The sequence below is a fragment of the Colius striatus genome, chromosome 9, assembly GCF_028858725.1.
Source record: "Colius striatus isolate bColStr4 chromosome 9, bColStr4.1.hap1, whole genome shotgun sequence".
NCBI lineage: Eukaryota > Metazoa > Chordata > Aves > Coliiformes > Coliidae > Colius > Colius striatus.
Genome location: NC_084767.1, coordinates 34,470,363 through 34,488,235, shown reverse-complemented (window position 1 = coordinate 34,488,235; position 17,873 = coordinate 34,470,363). Strand labels below are relative to the sequence as shown.

Here is a 17,873-nt window from a genome sequence, read left to right as displayed (position 1 = left end):
GTGAGTGTATTTCATAGCACTACCACTGCACTAGATATTATTTTGGAGCCACAGATAGATTCTACTGAGACCAGTGTGGTATCAACCTTCTGCTTTCACAGTCTCACCCTGTGTTACAACCACAGAAGCTGCTGTAATCCACTGATTGCACAAGTTTAACTGCATATGGTCAAAGTAATTTCAATATTCTTGATGTGTAGGGAGAAGAGAATCAACTCTATGTGTTCTTTGAGCAAATGATCCTGATGTTCACCCACAGTTTGGATTCTGATACCCTAGCTAGAAATGGCCATCAGACTACAAACAGCAGAGACTTTGTGTGGACTCACTGCAGAGACAAAGATGCAACTAGACCTTCTGCAGAGATCCTTTCTAATAAACAGTGCTGGCTCTGCTGTTTCCTAAACTGAATTTAAGATGTTAAGGATTTGGGGACGTATCTGGAGGTACACAGCAGTTACTAAGGAAAAGGGGCTAGTAAATTCAAAGTGCACTATAAATGTGGTCCTTAGGACCTAACTGCTCTGCTGCAAAGGTCTAGGGCAACAGAGTTCATAGCAGACAGAAAACCAGATCTGCTATGGTTTCTGTTATTGCTGAGAAGGCTTGAAACCCAGACAGAGCAATAAACAGAAGTAAGAATTAGAAATCTGATTTGTTTGGGGTTTTTTTTCCTAGATTCAGCTAATATTTGCTAAGAATCACTCATAAGCAAAGAGTTCAAAAATTCAAATCTAATGAAACAATCTTTTCACTAAAGGGCAAGTTGTCAGTTTGAAGAGAGGAACAACTTGTGGGTTGCTACAAACATTCCTTCTAGTAGTGCTCTCTTTTATACTCCTGGTTTATCCCATTACGTCTGGAAGCCTTTAAATCTCAATGTCTCTAATGAAGACAAAACTATCAGAGCAACCATGGCTGCTGAAAAGAAAAGGCTTTTTTGTCTCCTGTAGCAAGACTCAGCTGACCAGCTGCCTTTAATACCTTCTTGATACTGTATTGATTCATCAGTTGCAATTATGAATGTTTCTATATCTGTCTCTTTCCAGACAAAATATGCTTTATTTACAAAAAACCTCTTTTCCCAGGTATTTTTGTCTGCCTCTCAAAGCAGGACTTTTTTTAGTGATAGTCATCATACTAGACTTTCAGTAGGGGCTTCAGCTTTCCTTCTGAGATACAGGATTTACCATTACTGCTCTGACAGTATCTGACAGGATCCATCTGTTAATGACCACGATTCAAAAACATTCAGTTTTAAAGATTTCTGAAGATGTAGTCCTAACTTTGGGGTTTTTTTCCCTTTTCCTTCTCACCTCTCTGATACTCATTTTTGAGATCCTCTTATCCCTTCAATGCACAGTTTTTCCAAGAGTCTTAGTCCCATATAGTTGCCTTGGGAAGAGCTAGGGCAGTGGGAGAGGTGTTTTGGAAAGAGGCCTAGATACAATGTTTTATCATGTGTTTTAGATATGCTCACAAATCAAGACAGTGACTGCTAAAGTAATAGGAGAGGTATAACTGGTTATAGGGATATTTAGTGAGCATAAACAGAGCTGGTTCAGACAGCACAGTTGCATCTGCCTGCAGTCACTGTGGCAGGTTTGAACACTGCACTTACTCCTTAGCCTGCAGTGCTGCATCACACAGTGGAGAAATTATTTCATCAGGATTAAGATTTAAGATATCTCTGTGGCATCCCAGAGTTCCCTCTACAGAGTTTTTCTGGCATAGTAAGATTTCAATTTTATATTTAAATCAGAAATATATCCTTTCTCTTGTATCTCACGAGGTGTAGTCTGTACAATGGAGCACTTAGCCTAGATCTCCGAGTTTGGCATAATGGGGCAATGGGATCCAGGCTGGGGAGAAGGCTTTAGTGGTCTTTGCAGGCCCACACTAAATGACTGCACGGGAACTCTTGTTTTTCATGAATCTATTTTTTTCTTTTCTTTTTAATGGAAGATCATACAAGGGAAGTCTGACTGAAAAGAAGGCATGACTTGAGGCATTCGTGATCTTAGCAATTACTAGTGTGGCACATGCATAAACTTGGTGTTTAAAAAAAAAAACAGAAAAAAAAATTCTTTCTGATATTCAGTGTAATCTTCCTGAAATGTTAGTCTCCCTGAAATCCTTTAATTCAATCTTCTAAAGTCTCCAGGAGATAGTGAGGGAGAAAGAGAGAGAAAAAAAGATAGAGATTAAAGCAGCTTTTCTAGTTAGTCCAGGAGCAAGTGAGTCTCCTTCTATATCTCTTCATCTATTCAAGGCCTCATTCACTTCCCATGTGCCTCCCACTGACGGTATTGCTGCTCAAGCACATTATGCATGAATTGCCATAATGTTTTATTTTGTTATAATTGGTTTCTTTAAACCAAGGCTTTAACACCCACTGTCTCATGCCATTATGAAGGGCATTCTGACCAGCCTTCATATAAATTGCAGCATCCAAAAGACATAGGGATATTTTTTCCTTTCTTCCCAACAGACATATAACACCTGTGTGAATTCACATTATTTCCTTACAGACAAAAATTGAACTTAAATGCAGTGTGCATCAAGATAATAAATGTTAGAGGAAGTTACTGAATAGAGTTCACTGAAGTACTCTCTATTCTCTCAGCATGATATCTTTCTTTAGGGCAAAAACTTTGAATGTTGTTATCATAAGGAGGCATTATGACAAAGGTGTCTATAGTACAAATGTAGTTCAGTGGGACTGAGAGTACTGAATTTGTTAGAGTGCTGGATGGGATTTTTGTATATCACTACCATGTTGCTATTCGTTACCCTAGAGCAGAGTTAATGTGGTGGGGATGTCGGTTTTGCACAGGCAGAAATACCAGACTTTCTGTGTGTAGCCAGGGCTTTGCACAGGGGTCAGTTTTCAGGAAAAAGAACAGCAGGCTTGTACCAGCATCTGCCTAATACAAACCCTCCAATCTGCTAGGCAGGAATCTTCTAACTCAGCAGACACTCCTAAGAGACTGTCTGGAGGGAAGAGGTGACAGATAGTGTGAGAGAGAAGACAGGACTATTTAGACTGCCTTAGCAGCTGGAAGCCATTAGAATTTAGCAAGGTTTTCCTCCTTGGAGAAACTTTTAAGGAATTAAATTAGCAGCAGGCCCAGGGAAGTAAACAAACTGAAAACTCCTGTTTTCCTGAACTGGCCTCCAGACTTAGCCATTGGAGACGCAGATCTCTGGAGGGTGGATACAGCCTGAGAAGATACAGAGCTTTGCTATCTGTAAACTCAACCAGCCTTCTTCCTGAACAGTTTTCAGCTTGCTGTGCTCCCACCCTTTCCCAGCCTTTGACTCTGCAGAGCAGCTAGGAACAGTCCCAGTGTGACAGGCACGGGCAGAATATTAACTGGTCTGGAGAAAAGGTGAAGGAAAAATACTATCTACACATGTAAAATAGCCCAGAATAAGGGTGGTCTGTAATGTCATGAGCTGCATGTTCTCCATGAATACAGTCAGGACCAGGTTGCTGGATGCGCACTCAGGCTGGTGCAGAAGTGAGCCAGAAGGTGAGTGAACTCTAGGGCCCAACTACACAGTCGTCATCCTCTCCTGCTTTCTGCCTGCTTTTGGGGATCCCTTCATCTCTGCTAACATGCAGCTTGTTCCCTGTGATTCCCAGCCATGTTAAGATTTTGGGAGAGAGCTCATAAGGTAAGAAAGCTTTAACAGAACACAGCTCTTCAGTATGAAATGCAGAGTGCATCTGAGACATGTTGGGAAGAACAAAGTATCACAGAAACCCTATCTCAGAGATCTTTCTATCTCCAGAGCCACTCAGAAACCCTTTAATGCCAACTTTTGTTAGCAAGGCCAAAGTCATTGTTGGTGCAGTTGTGACTGGATCCGCTGTTTCTTCACAAAGCCATTTCTGTGGAGAGCTACCACTGACCCAGCAGACTACATAGATACAAAATGAAAAGTGCATCAAGCAAAAGTGTTGTGTTGCAAGACCTGAAAATGTTTCATAAATGTTACCAAATGAGATCACAGAATCACAGAATCTCAAGGGCTGGAAGAGACCTCAAAAGATCATCTAGTCCAACCATCCTGCCAGAGCCGGACCACCTAGAGTAAGTCACACAGGAACTCAACCAGGTGGGTTTTGAATGTCTCCAGAGAAGGATGTACATATCTCATAAATATTTTCAGATGAGGTTTATATAAATCCATAGCTAAGATGCAGGGACATAATTCCCCAAAACTTCTATGAACCCAGCAGTAAAATACTCCCTACTGCTCCCAAATTTTCCCCTCACAGGTGTTAACTCCTCTACTTATGATTACTTATCTGCTGTAACTTGGTTGACTTAATTCAGATAAAGATGATTTTTCCCAAGGGATCCCAAATGGTTTGAAATTAGTCAGTACCAGATATCTAAATCAGAAGAATAATCTGTAGCTCCAAGCAACACATCGGGAGGACGGTACCAGAATGTCACTACTTCAGAGGAGTATGTCTGTCTGGGGATAGACTTGGAACAAGCAAGACCTGCCAAGAAAAGAAAAAAAAGACTGCTATGTTAGGAAGGTCTTTCTATCCATACAATGCATAGATAATAATAATTGGAAACAGGACAATATTTTCTCTTGAATCTTTAAACACAAGCAATCCCAATGCAGTTTACAAGCCATTAACAAAGAAAGTGTGTCTGGAATATACCTCTGGGGCAGATCAGATCAAGTCATACTCTATGTTTTGCAGGGCTTTACCATTTGTGAGTGAACCAATCATTCCAAAGCAATGCCAAGACAGCCTTTTGGTTCAACATGTTGTTTTCTGAAGAGAGAAGGGTTGATTCTCAATTCTCTTGAACCATTTTTTTGTGGCAGTAATTGCTCTGACTTAAATGAGGTTACTGCCTGCACGTATTAGTAAAAAGGCAAGAAAGGCCAGATTGATCACAGAAATAGTTCTCTGAAGTTCTATAAGAGGTTTTTATTTTATGCCTTAATTGGCTGTGGATACAGATCTATATGCATAATAAAGCTTCGGTCTGAGCAGACATATTGGCAGCGTCCAAACTGTGACTTACCAAAGTCAGCTAATTTGAGTTCACCAAGGCAACTGATGAGCAAGTTCTGGGGTTTCAGATCATGGTGAAGAATATGTTGTTGGTGGATGTAAGCCAGGCCCCGCAAAAGCTGAAACATGAAGAGCTAGAAAAAGCCAACAAAAAAATGAAAGGATTTTGTGAGACTTTGCATTGACACATTAACTGGACTTCAGGAGAACTCCTGGAAGAAAGTAGAGATAAAGCAAGTAAGAAACCAGTAAAAATCCCAAAAATTAGTAGAGGTGGCTGAGGAAGAGAGAATTGTGGTGGAGTATGACTGTCCTATAGCTTTCTGAGGTTAGGAGGTTAGAGCACTGGCCATGAGGGCTATTACAGTGCGGTCCCTAAGAGCACATTTTGGAAATCTAGCTTTTCTTTTAAATGGACTATTGATTGCAGGAGCATGTACAACTTGCCAAACCACGTACCCAGCTTTCAGAACAGCAGAGATTCTGATTTCAGTGTTCAAGAAAAAGACAGAGCCAAGCAAAATTAAGGTTTAAGGTGCTGGAAGGTTTGCCCGTTTGAGGCAGCTGACACCAGCAGAGGGAGTTGCGCGGCTGCCGTACACACCACCTCTTCCCAGTACAAGCTGAGCTACTGAACGGACTTGAAAAAGTGAACTGTTACCTTCAAGCTGGGAGAAAACACAAGGAGATAATTTGAACAGATATAGTGAATAAGATATGATGAATGAAACAAGCCAACGAGAAAGCAGAAAAGCAAGCAAAAGAAGAAGCGAGAAAGAAATATGTAACTCCCTCCACCATGGCAGTGTAAGTAAGCCTGGGATAAAACAAGTTGGGCTGAAACAAGGTATGAAATTGGACAATGAGTAGAAACAAAGCATAGTAAAATTAATTATCCTTAAACAGAGAAAAGAGATTTTTCACCAGAAGCTTAATCCGAAGAGAAGGAAAAACAGTGACACCTATAGGTCATTTTCGTACCAGAAAAGAGTCCCTGTAATATTCTCCATACTTGCATCATATTTGAAAGAAATTACTTAGAGAAAAAACAAACATTTGCCAGCAAAAAATGAAGCAAGCTAGATGACACTCCTAAAGGAGCAGCAAATCATCTTGCAGCTCGTTCCTGCTGAGAGTAAGTATTTTGGACAGGAAGCAGAGCAGCTGGCTAGTGTTTTCTTACAGAGGTGCCAGTGAGTACATGTTACAGCTATGTACTCCATGGGCTTTACAAGCTTGACTGGTAGCAGAGCCCTTGAGATCTCTGCAAAACTACTACATTGCATCTTGGATATATATAAGCTTCAAGAATGTTTAAAATTTGGGGCCTTAACTAGGCCCCAAAAACTTAATTAGAATTGGTGTTGCTTAACAACTGTCTGAAAAAAGATGTGAACAAGGTGGCAACATTTTAAAATGACAAGTATTTAGATTAGCTGTGATAAGAAGTGACAGTGAGGAACTTCAGAATGATCTGACAAAGTCAGATGAATAGGCAGTTTGATAAGATACAAAGTTACTGTTGACAGATGTAAGATAAATTAACTGAAGCTGCTCAGGAAATGACCCAGGCATTCAGTGAGTACATCTGCACTAAAACATCTGTTCAGTGTACAGCAACAATCCTGAAAGTCAATTAAATTTGAAAGTGCATAAGAAAGTGAGTGGGAGACTGTTATAACATCAGTCTATAAAATAAGGGTATGTCTTCATCTGTGCTCAGGTCTGGTCAACCACTCCCAGAAAGCTGTAGTAGAGGCAAAAGGAATTTAAATGACCGTAAATATGAAGATAGTTCTAGATGAGGGTAGGTGAGATTTGAGAGTTTTTAATTAGAGAGATGAATAATATATTGTAATGACAAGAGGATATAAATTTGTGTACAGACAGATTTGCTTGCCATAAAGCCTCATTGTTCACAAAAGCTGAATGTCCTCTAGCAAGCTTCGAAAATGTGTAGGGGGACTAACTGAAAAAAGGCTTTGGAGATTGAGAAGATTGTTACTTTTTAATCAATGACAGCTTTTCTCCAAAGTGTTTGTCATATATGGAATAAATAGATATTAGTAAGCAATTTACAATCACCACACATAATGTAAAATAACACCTCCTCATCCTTTGAGGCTACTAGCCTTTTAAGGAACTCACCATAACACTGCATGGATGAAGTCTTCCAGGATGCTGACCCATGTACTATGCTAGGTCTGTGTGCTAAGTAAAAGATGAGAACTTGAGGCAAAGCTACTCATGTAAAAGGCTTCTACAAATAACAGAAAAAATAGGGAAGGGCTACAAAGGTGTCTCTCTTACCTTGGTGGACATCTGATCAGATGTAGCGCATGAGAATGTGCTTAAGTGCTGGATCAAATCAGGGACTTGAGTGACCTCTTATCTCACTCTATCAGCTTAGACTAGGTGGTTTAGGCTAATCAGGGAACAAAAGACCACAATTAGCCTCAAGTACCAAAGACCTGAGGATTGCCAAAGGGCAGGGAGAGCTTAATTGCCACCTAAGGTTCAGGACAAAACAGATCAGGCTACTCGGCTTGAGGAAGAAACCAGAAAATAATTTAATGCAACACCAACTAAAGCATAACCACGAAACCCCAAAACATAACCAAAATAAAACAACACAGAGGGGTACAACAATGAAGAGTCTAACCAGCCCTTTAAGACCACCTTCTGCCCACTACTCCCCTCTTCCTAGGCTCAGAGTCCTGATCCCGATGTTTCTACCTCCTCTTTCCCCTCAGGGGGGAAGGGAATGGGGGTTTCATTCAGTCTATTCCTGATGGCTTCTGCTGTTTGTTTCTCCTCAGGGCAGGTGGGCTCCACATCAGTCCGCCCTGCACCTTCATGCGGTACCGCACACACTCAGCAGCCCTGTAACCGGCTGCTCCGACGTGCGTTCATCCCAAAGGCTGCAGCTCCTTTCTGCCTCTCGTATTGGTCTGCTCTGCGGCGCGCAGGCTCTCCAGCACAGCCTGTGCCATGACCGCCTCCTCACACAGTCTCTTGCCAGTCTGGGTGCACTCACACATTGCTGCTGGTGGCTCTCAGTCCTGCCATGGCCCTGCATGGGTTGGAAGGGCACAGCTGCTTTCTCACCATGGCTTGCAGAGGAGTCTCTGGTCTGGTGCTCCTCCTTCTTTCCTCCTTCTATGACTGTGGGATCCACATGGTCACTTCCATCTTGTATCACTCTCACACCTCCTGCAAGCACTTCAAATTCCCATCCCTAAATAATGATGGAAGAGGTGCCAGATTGGCCCAGCAGAGCCGGAGGTGAGTCTGAACCCAGGAGCTGGAGGAGAGTCCAAAAACTCTTTACCTGGTCTTCACTGCAACCCTCTCCCCCTGTTACCAAGCAAAAGCTGCTCTTTGCTAAACCATGACAACCTGAAGCTGATAGTTAACAGAATTCATACTTGTTGCCAGATTTAATCATAAAGCTGAAGAAAAAAAGACACAGTCCCTATATTTCCCCTATAATTTGGTTGGCAGCTATCAGCAAAAGCAAGAGAACTAGCAAGACTCATGCTGAGAACTTTTTTACTGGTATCCTTCCCTCCTCAGGAGAGCGACCCATGGCTTGGTCATGGTGAGCCACTGGGGTTAGTGCAAATCTGACCCTAACTGGGTCAGTGAGCTCTTATCACTATTTTCTGTTCTTACTGTGGCTCAAGAACAGTACTTGTCAAGGCAGAAATGGAGGTAGATAGTGTCTGACACCCTAGTGGAAACAAGATGTGGAATTATTTTTGCATACAGCTGTGTCATATACAGAAAGAAAAGAAGGAAAAGAAATCATTGCACTAAAGGATTGAAACTTTTTTTTTTTTGTAGTTGTCTCATAATGCCATAAATTCATTATGCAGCCACTTCCCATTACTTTCGAGTGCTTCCCAGGGCTAGCTCCACAGGAAGCTAGAAAAAGATCAACTCACCATGTACTCAAAGACAAATGTTAATATCTCCTTGGTCTGGATAATGTCATGAAGCAGCACAATGTTGGTGTGTTTCAAACGCTTGAGAAAAGAAGCTGGGAAACACAAAAGCAAGATCAGTTTAAGTACTGCTGCTGAAAGTGGAAGCAGAAAGTGCAAATAGCAAGGCAGTGAAATAAAATACTGGGGACAAGTAGTCCAAACTTGGCAGTTGTGTAAGAAGCAGTAGCTCTACTGAGTCTGAAGGAGGACAGAACAGCTCCTTAGAGATGCAAGTACTGGGTGCTCTGAGCTCAGTAGAAACCTGTCCATCTCTCAGAGGCAGGCTCTTGCCTCTGTCAGAAATAGCAGTTCCCAGTTCCCAGCTGTCAGCTTCTCAGATGAGGAGAAATGGTTTCTTCAAGGAAAATGCCAAGAGACAGGGGCTAGCAGCTCCCAGAGTCAGAATGCAGCAGCCTCTGACCTGTCACAGAGCTTCTTATCCTTATCCCATCCACCTCCTGGCATGTGCCCTCATCATGGCCCTTAGGAGATGTCTGGGGAAAGCTGAGTTTTTATCAGCTTATAGCTTCACAATATTCAGGGTGTAAAAATCTGCCAAAAGAAATCTCTGTAGATGCTGAGCTGAATTCTGAATTTATATCTGTGCTTTTAGCTTTGAGAAAGCATATTTGTTACTTTCTCTGGTTTAAAACTCCAAGAGCAGAGATGATGAACAGTGTTACTGTTCACTCAGTAACTTTTTTGTATTTATACAACTTTGGCACATTTTTCTTTCTTTTGGCCTAACCATCTAAAAGCATCATTACAATGGTGCAGCCCTGGTCCTTGGGTGCTGACATGTCTTTGCCAACCCTCAGCACATCCAGGGCATGCTTGATGGAGTGGTGTCGTGGTTTGGCCCAGCAGCACCACAACAGTCTCTCGCTTTGTGCCCCCATTCACCCCCACCCTTGTTAGGATGGTGGAGGCCTGAGCAAAATGGGAGTAAAAAGATAAGCAAGGTTATTGTGGATTGAGACAAGGGCAGGGAGGGCTCGCTGCCAATTACAGTTCTGGGCAAAACAGACTCCAGTACTTGACTTAGAGAGGAAAGTAGGAAAGAAACAAGAAACAGAACAGAATAAAAACAGAAACAGAACAAGAAACAAGAACAGAATAAAACAAGAAACAGAACAGAACAAGAAACAGAACAAGAAACAGAACAGAATAAAAGCAAAAAGGGAGTAGGATGATGAGAAAATTACAACCAGCACTTTAAGATCTCCCTCCCCCGTCCCTCCTCTCTTCCTGGGCCCAGTTCACTGCCCCTGATATCTCTACCTTCTCCCCCCTCAACGGCTCAGGGCAGCAGGGAATGGGGAATGCAGTCAGTCTCTCATAGATGGGCTCTGCCACTTCTGTCTTCTCAGATGAGGACATCTGCTGGCATTCTTCCCCTGCTCCAACACGGGGTCCCTCCCCAGGACACAATCATTAACAAACTTCTCTGGTGTGGGTTGTTCCCAACAGCTGTGGCTCCTGCCAATACAGGGTCCCTCACACGGGATGCAGTCCTTGGTGAATATCTCTGGTGTGGATTCTTCACTGTGGTTGCAGTTTCTGCAGTTACAGGGTCCCTCTCTCAGGACAAGGCCTCTTCTGGGCATAAGTTTAATGAGCTGCTTTGTCGTGGGTTCCTCCCCACAGTTACAGCTGTGGATATTGGGTCCCTTCCTTGGGACACGGCCTGCTCCGGCCATAGGGATAAAGGGTCCCTCCTTCGGGACACGGCCTCTTCCGGACATAGTTTTAAAGAAGAAAATCACCGCCCCTGTCTCGGGGTCTGCAGTGAAGTGATTGGGTTCCCCCCACGGGACACGGCCTCTTCCAGCCATAGTCACTGTCCCTGGCTCGGAGCCTTTAATGAAGTGAATCGCTGCCCCTGGTCTGGGGCCAGCTCTATCAAAATGAGTCTCTGCCCCTGATATGGGCTCATTATCAAAATGAGTCTCTACCGCTGATGCGGGGTCTTTAAAGAAATGAAAATAAATCTCAGCTTCACCAGTTCTCTCTGCAGAATGCAGGGGAGTCTCTGCTCCAGCACACCTCCTCCTCTCTTTCATCACTGACCTTGGAGTCCACATGGTTGTTTCTCTCACTCTTCCTACTCCTTGAACCACCACCAGCCAGAAGAAGAATAAGGGGGCAGAGGAAGGAAGGAGATGGAGGAAGAAGCCTCCTCTTCCAGCTTCTTCTTAAAAAGTGATTGTGGAGGTGTCTAATTGGCTCAGCCCCAGAAGTGGGTCTGGCTCTGAGCTGGGGAGAGCTGTGAGCAACTTCTTACAGGAGCCATCTTTACAGTCCCTTCTCCCTTACCAGAAAAGGCTATCATGTCAAACCATGACAAGTGGGCAACACATGGAAGAGTCTCTGCCTCCATATAGACCACAGAGCACAGACTGATGCTAAATAAAAAAAGCTACAGCCTTTTGAGCCTTTCAGCCTTGTGTAGGTTTCTCATGAAGGTTTCCATCCAATATGCTCATGAAGGCAGCTTCTCAGCAGAAAGTCTCAAAGATAGTCTTTATGGGGGAAGAGCTTGCACAGCTTCATCATTTGCTACAATATGTTTGAGACCATAGTTGCTGTAGCTCTGTGTAGAGGAGGGATGTAGGGAAGTTGTGGAGATGGAGGCACTCTGCCTGTAGATCCCTGACACCACTGAAGAATCCGAGCCAGCTGTTATATCAAAACTGTTCAGAGACAGAAGCCTCAGAGCTCAACAAAACCATGTGCTCCTGACTCCACATTTTAGCTCAGCTTCTGACATAGCAGAATAGCCTCACAGCTGCTCCAAACTCACCTTTCCCTGCTAATTAAAACCAAGTTAGTTTACCTTCAGACCACACAGTGTTACATAGATCATTCAGATAAGGCACGGGCATACAATCTAATTTCTGCTGAATTAGCCAAAGCACACAATACAGAGCTTGGGCTGTCCGTGGGAGGCCAAATAAGTTTTGGTCCCAGAAAAAAACTGCTTTTAGTTTTTCAAACAATCTACAAAAGATATTTGAAGAGTTTCATGCTGATAAAGCAAATTAATACTGGATTAGCACTTTGTCTTTTGTGACCATAGCAATTTTACCTGGCTCTAAAAGCCCTACAGCCAGATATACTGTATTACACAGCTGTGGCCTAAGCATATGTCAGTACTAAGAGTTCTGAGCAGTAAGGGATGCCTGATTCAGCACAACTACTGGAAACAGCATAGATTGTAAATTAGTGTCCACACAGAGTTCAGTGCTGCTGCAGCTAAACTGCCTCTAGCACTGATACTAGTCCATTTAGCTACTACCAGTATGTTTCCAGTGCACAGCAGTGTGAACCTTAAACACACTCCCTATTTCAGCTAATTGCCTATGAATCCAGTAGAGATACTCTGGCTAGATCCCATTTGTTACAGAGAGGGGCTGCTAACGTGGCTCTGTGCTATCTCAAAAATACCATATGATCAGAGCTATTGCTCCCAGAGGAGCAGTACAGAGGATCCACAGTAATATGGAGAATTGAGACCCCTGGCCTGAATTAGACCTCTGGGAACTGTTCCTCGCTTGCTTCTACAACCCCCTGCAGGGGTGTCAGGTGCTACAGCCAGTACTGAGCTTTAAATGCAGCTGTCTCTGTGGGGCTTCCTCGGGTGAAGTGGTGCTTTTTCAGGGGACTGCCCTTCCTCCAAGGTAGCAGAGAATGCATCACATTAATAAATCTTGTGCTTTCTTTGCACTATTGACTTACATTGTAAATTTGAGGTGTCAGATGCTGTGAAACTCAGCATTACACAAAAGAAATATTTAAAGTAGGTGCTCCACAGGATCACTTTTGTTTTCTGCCATAATGAATTAAGTTAAGGCTCTCAGCTTGTCCAGTAGAGCATGTTAAAGGAGTGCTGATCTTTAGAGCATCATTAGCTCTATGTAGATAAAGCTTTTAATGCTTTTTTTACTGGTGGACTACAAATATAAATGCAGACCAAGAGCACCACAGCAAATGAGTGCATAGGAAACTGTAACACAAGCCATTCTGTAAACAGGCATATTTAGCTATCTCTCTGCTTTCACACAGAATTGGACTAAGGATTTTGTAAACTTTGTTACCTTAGTTACACTATTAGAAACCTGGAGTGGGTCTAATGACCTCATTTGTTATTCTGAGTTGAGTGGTATGAGAGTGCTGCTCTATGAAAGCTGGCACATCTGATCCCTGACACTCTGTGTCCACAGTGATAAGATCAACCCTAGTTTTGAACTGCAATAAGAAGTAAAAAGCAAAATACATGTGACCTCTTATGTTGATTGCTTTCATTAATACCAGACAACAGACTGGCTTGGAGGTTGCATATTTCTGTGTAAGGAAGAAACCAGATTATGGTTGTCTTGGGACTGTAGAGCAGACGAAAATAGAAGGCTTAAACAAAGAGGCAGTTTGTGAACTTGGTCTCTACGGACATGTAAATATGGTCAGCCAAAATCAAGCAGTTAAACAAAAGCACTTTTCTCAAAGCAATTTGGAAAGCTGCAGACATTTTGGCCAGTGCTCTACAAAGTCAACAGATAGCAAGAATTTCTCACCAGGCTGAAATGACAGATGTTATTAAACACCAGTTTTACTGAAAGTGTTTCTCTTCAGGCTAGGATATGTGACAGTCCAGGTATCAGCTGCCATCACACAGGAAACAGACACTGTGATAACAGCAAGCAGAGACCCTGTTGCAAAAACTGCTGTATCATGCTAGTGTCTAGAAATGGGAGTGAGAAAAAAGCCATAGAGCAAGTAGCAGGCAGGAGCTACACTACTAGAAAGGACATGCTCTGGCTGCAGCCAGCACTTTCCTTATCACAACCTCAACTGTGTCTGTTACGAGGGAATAGAACAGCAACAGGTTCCCTCTCTGGCCATCACACACTCATTCAGCACAGCACAAAGGTTTCCTTCACGAGAAGGTAAGGAAATGGAGAGTTCTGGGAAAAAGACAGCCAGCATATTGCAAGATAGGATGTAGGAAAATATCACATGGAGCTTTTACAGGTTAAAACAAATGCTCTTCAAGAATGATCTCCCTCACTCTTAACCAATGTTTGAAGCAGCTCTTTGAATCTTACCTTCCCGAATGGCTGTAAAGGGCACTCCCTCCTCTGCCTCCAGCACTTTCAATGCCATCAACTGGCCGTTGATCCTGCCAGTTCAGAGTGGAAAGCACCTCAATTGTAGACATGATAACAACATTAAGAGTTCCCTGAAGTGCTCCACACTTATTCAAGAAAAATTTCTAGGGCTCACACACCCACCTAAGCCAAGCTCAGAAAGGTATTTCAAACCACCTCCATCTTGTCTTTATTAGCAGCAAAATGGAAGCCAGCTCACCCACCTAGAGTAGCACTGTTCTACTGACCAGGTATTGCTAGAGCATGGTTTTGGACAGTGTTCCTACTCTGTCCTCTCACAGCTTTCCTGCCCCCATGTGATGGCAGCAGGGCTCCACCTCCAATTTTTCCATCATACAGGGATCCCTCCTTCCAGAAAAAACCCTTGCTCCCTCCCTGGTGCAGCCAGACAATCTCCTGGCATGTTGCTGTGGAGAAAAGTATAGAGCCTCCATGGCTGTTGTGGAAGAATTCTCTGAAAAGCTGGGATGGGGCTTTGCAAATATTTTGGTTAAAGGCAAAGCTGGACTTTTTATTTGCCTTCTTCCTGTAAGTAGTTTGATTTGCCCACCTTCAGGCTCATTCTTAGTTTCCCATAATGGATGTTTTCAGTAATTACTGGGAAGGCAATATGCCACCACTGGTCCTTGCTCACCTGCTGAACCCCTTGTACACAGCTGCATAGGATCCTCCACACAGTTTCTCTAGATGTACATAGGATGTGGCAGCTCCAAACAGGATGCCTTGTCTCTGCTTCATGAAGATATTGGTATGTGTTTTAAATGCTGGGTAGAATAAGAAGCTACTAACATATAATTCAGTAATCAAATAGATTCATGTGTGGAATAATCATAGGATAAAATATCTCCTGTGTGGCTCTATGGATACTGCACACTCACCCATTTGAACCTCTCCATAACATCCTGCTCCTGGAAAGGATCAGCATAACCCCAATACCTGTTTGTCTTGCCCCTCTGATTCTGGAGGGTATGAAGCCATGGGAGCTGCAGTGAGGGTAGAGGAAGGCATGCTCTGGTTACATCTGACAGCTGGCACAAGTAGGCAAACTATCTCACTGACGAACCACCACTTTACTGATGTGATTCCTTCCTTCCTCCTTAACTGCACTAACTTGGAGCACATCACTTTCATCTCCCTCCCCAGCAGTCACAGATCTCCAGATCAGTTTCTCAGCTTGGTCTGCAAGCGTGTCTGTATGTTCCTGTCTTGATAAATTGTAGTCCTCACTCAAACAACACACAAAGATAGAGCTGCCTTAACTGCAGAGGACATTTCTACCAGTATCATTCTAAATGAATGTTTGCCGCGAAGTTTTCGGCTCTTGGCCTAAAAACCAGACTCGAAGTCTGAAAACCAGGCTCGAAGCCTGAAACCAGGCTCAAAGCCTGAAAAATGAACCAGACTCGAAGTCTGAAAACCAGGCTCGAAGCCTGAAAAATGAACCAGACTCGAAGTCTGAAAACCAGGCTCGAAGCCTGAAAAACCAGCTCCAAGCCTACTTCATGCGGCGATCAACCCAGGGTCCGATTCTCAGCTGGGTGGGAAGAAATCAGTCCTACTCAATGTGAGTGATAGCAGAAATCTTCTCCTTTATTGAGAGCAGGCTCTAACTTATACACACAGCAGCTTCAAAGCTGGCTCGGCAACAGCAGCTAATAGATTACATTTTCTTGTTCATCCTACTTGCGGTTTCTGCGATAAGCAAGCTCCCTCACATTTTCCCATCTTGTTTTTCCCCAAAGTTGTTTACCACCTTTAGCTGAAAACAGTCCGACCTTGAGGGAACAGAAAGTGGCCTGCTGTCTACATGACAGCAACTGCTTTAACCATGGCTCTGACTCTGGTCTTGATTGTGCATTAAATTCATATAACTAGAGCTCAGGCTGCCTTGCCCCAACAGGCCTAACATTATACCCCGGGATCCATGTCCATGCTCCCTCTTTTTTTCTCCACACGTTATTCTCTCTTACCCTTGATTGACTCATCTCTAGATATCCATCTGTTTTGAGCACAGACTAAAAGCCAAATGCAGAAGTGAAATTTCAGGAAGTTTACATCTAATGTATGTCTTCTTCTCCACTTTAACCTCCCATCCTGCCTCCTCCACTCCATGTTGAGCCTTTCTCAGCACTGCATTATCATTTGACTCAAATATAAGAAGATTTGTAGTTTATGGCATGCTGCCTCCTCCAGAAATGTAGGTTGTTGGCTTCCTCCCTGTTTTACAATCCGTCATTGGCACAGAGCTCACTGAACTGCCATATTCTCCCTGTTCATCAAATCAAAGGCATGAAGACTTCTTTCACTAGCTTCACAAGCCTGAAGATGCGAAGTGCAATGCCGTTTGGTTAGAAGCAAATGTGAATGTTTTGCATTCCCACAACAATTGGAAGAACCCAAGCTTAACCTATCTCAATGCAAAAGTATCATGGTGTACTATTAAATACCTCTGCTGTAGATGGTGCTCCCATGTGCTGAAGGCCTTGGGAGACCCTTCTCTCTGAACAGCAGCTGCAGCATTCTGGCCTGACAACACTTAGGCACAGCATCTCCCATGTTGTTCTGTTTCTTCTTTGCTCCTCTTCATCCCTTCATCTGCTATAATATTTCATATGACTTGCATGAGGTCTCTGCCTCAGCAGTCTTGTGATTTCTGCCATTTTTCTTCAAAAGTCCAACACACAGTGATCCAAATTCACCCCTGTGGTTGCTCCATTGCTTTCAGTTCATTTGGCACCAGCCCTCCAAAAACTTCCAACATTTTTGCCTATGTTACGATGGAGAATTAAGCAATAAATCCAAACTTTCTTCTCACACAAATTTCTTACATTTAAGCATTTCTCAGTGTAATTTGTTAGGTAACTAAGTGATAGGTTTTGTATGGGAACAGACCTTGACTTCCATGTCTATAACAGTTACTATTCTATATGCCATTAGGCTTTAAGTTGAGCTATCTGAGTGGTGTGGATGAGTTGTTGCTTTCTGCAAGAGCTGTACATTGGCTGTCCTTCCTTTGGTATTTATGTTTTTAGCCATGATGTGATGCTGATGTGAGCATGGAGAGCTGTCTGTCCCTGTAGAATCACTCGTCTAAGGGATGTAATGAGTTGTAGCTGATAGCAAATTGTCCCTCATGAGTAGGACACACAGTGCAGCTTCCTAGGGCTAACACCCAGCTCACCCTGAGAGAATGCAGGCAAAGGATGAGAGAGTAGGCATTACACTCTGGAATTTTTATGCTGACTCCTCAGGTTTTTCAGTTTTCATTCAAATTTGTGACGTGAAATCTTCTCTTTGCTTCACTATTTTTGTGTCTTCCTTTCAGCAAAAGGATTTTTAAAAGCAAAAATACCCTGGGAAAGCAGGGACAATTTCTGTGTCTCATTGTAAGGAAACTAACCAGCCCAGAGCACTGCACAGGCTGACCAGGGAGGGTGTGGAGGTCTTCAAAACCCACCTGGACGCGTTCCTGTGTGACCTGATCCAGCTGGACCTGCTTTAGCAGCGGGGGTGTACTAGATGATCTCTAAAGGTCCCTTCCAACTCCTACCATTCTGTGATTCCATGATACCATGAAGGAGCTAGCATACCTGGAAGGCTTGATTTCTTTCAGGTAATTCTCTTTTGCACTTTCCTAGTTAGCCATAAGTTGCTAAGTAACTACCA

The 17,873-nt window shown here is 43.2% G+C and overlaps 1 protein-coding gene across 1 annotated transcript in view; it reads right to left on the bottom strand.

The window, feature by feature from the left end:
- Positions 1–16,756, bottom strand: part of CDK15 (cyclin dependent kinase 15) — a 39,024-nt gene extending 22,268 nt beyond the window's left edge. Inside the window, 8 exon segments of the mRNA XM_062002623.1 lie at positions 4,399–4,519; positions 5,064–5,187; positions 7,202–7,264; positions 9,001–9,095; positions 14,145–14,218; positions 14,842–14,939; positions 15,086–15,235; positions 16,655–16,756. Of these exon segments, the coding sequence (XP_061858607.1) occupies positions 4,399–4,519; positions 5,064–5,187; positions 7,202–7,264; positions 9,001–9,095; positions 14,145–14,218; positions 14,842–14,939; positions 15,086–15,235; positions 16,655–16,756 (827 nt within the window).
- Positions 16,757–17,873: the final 1,117 nt, after the last annotated feature.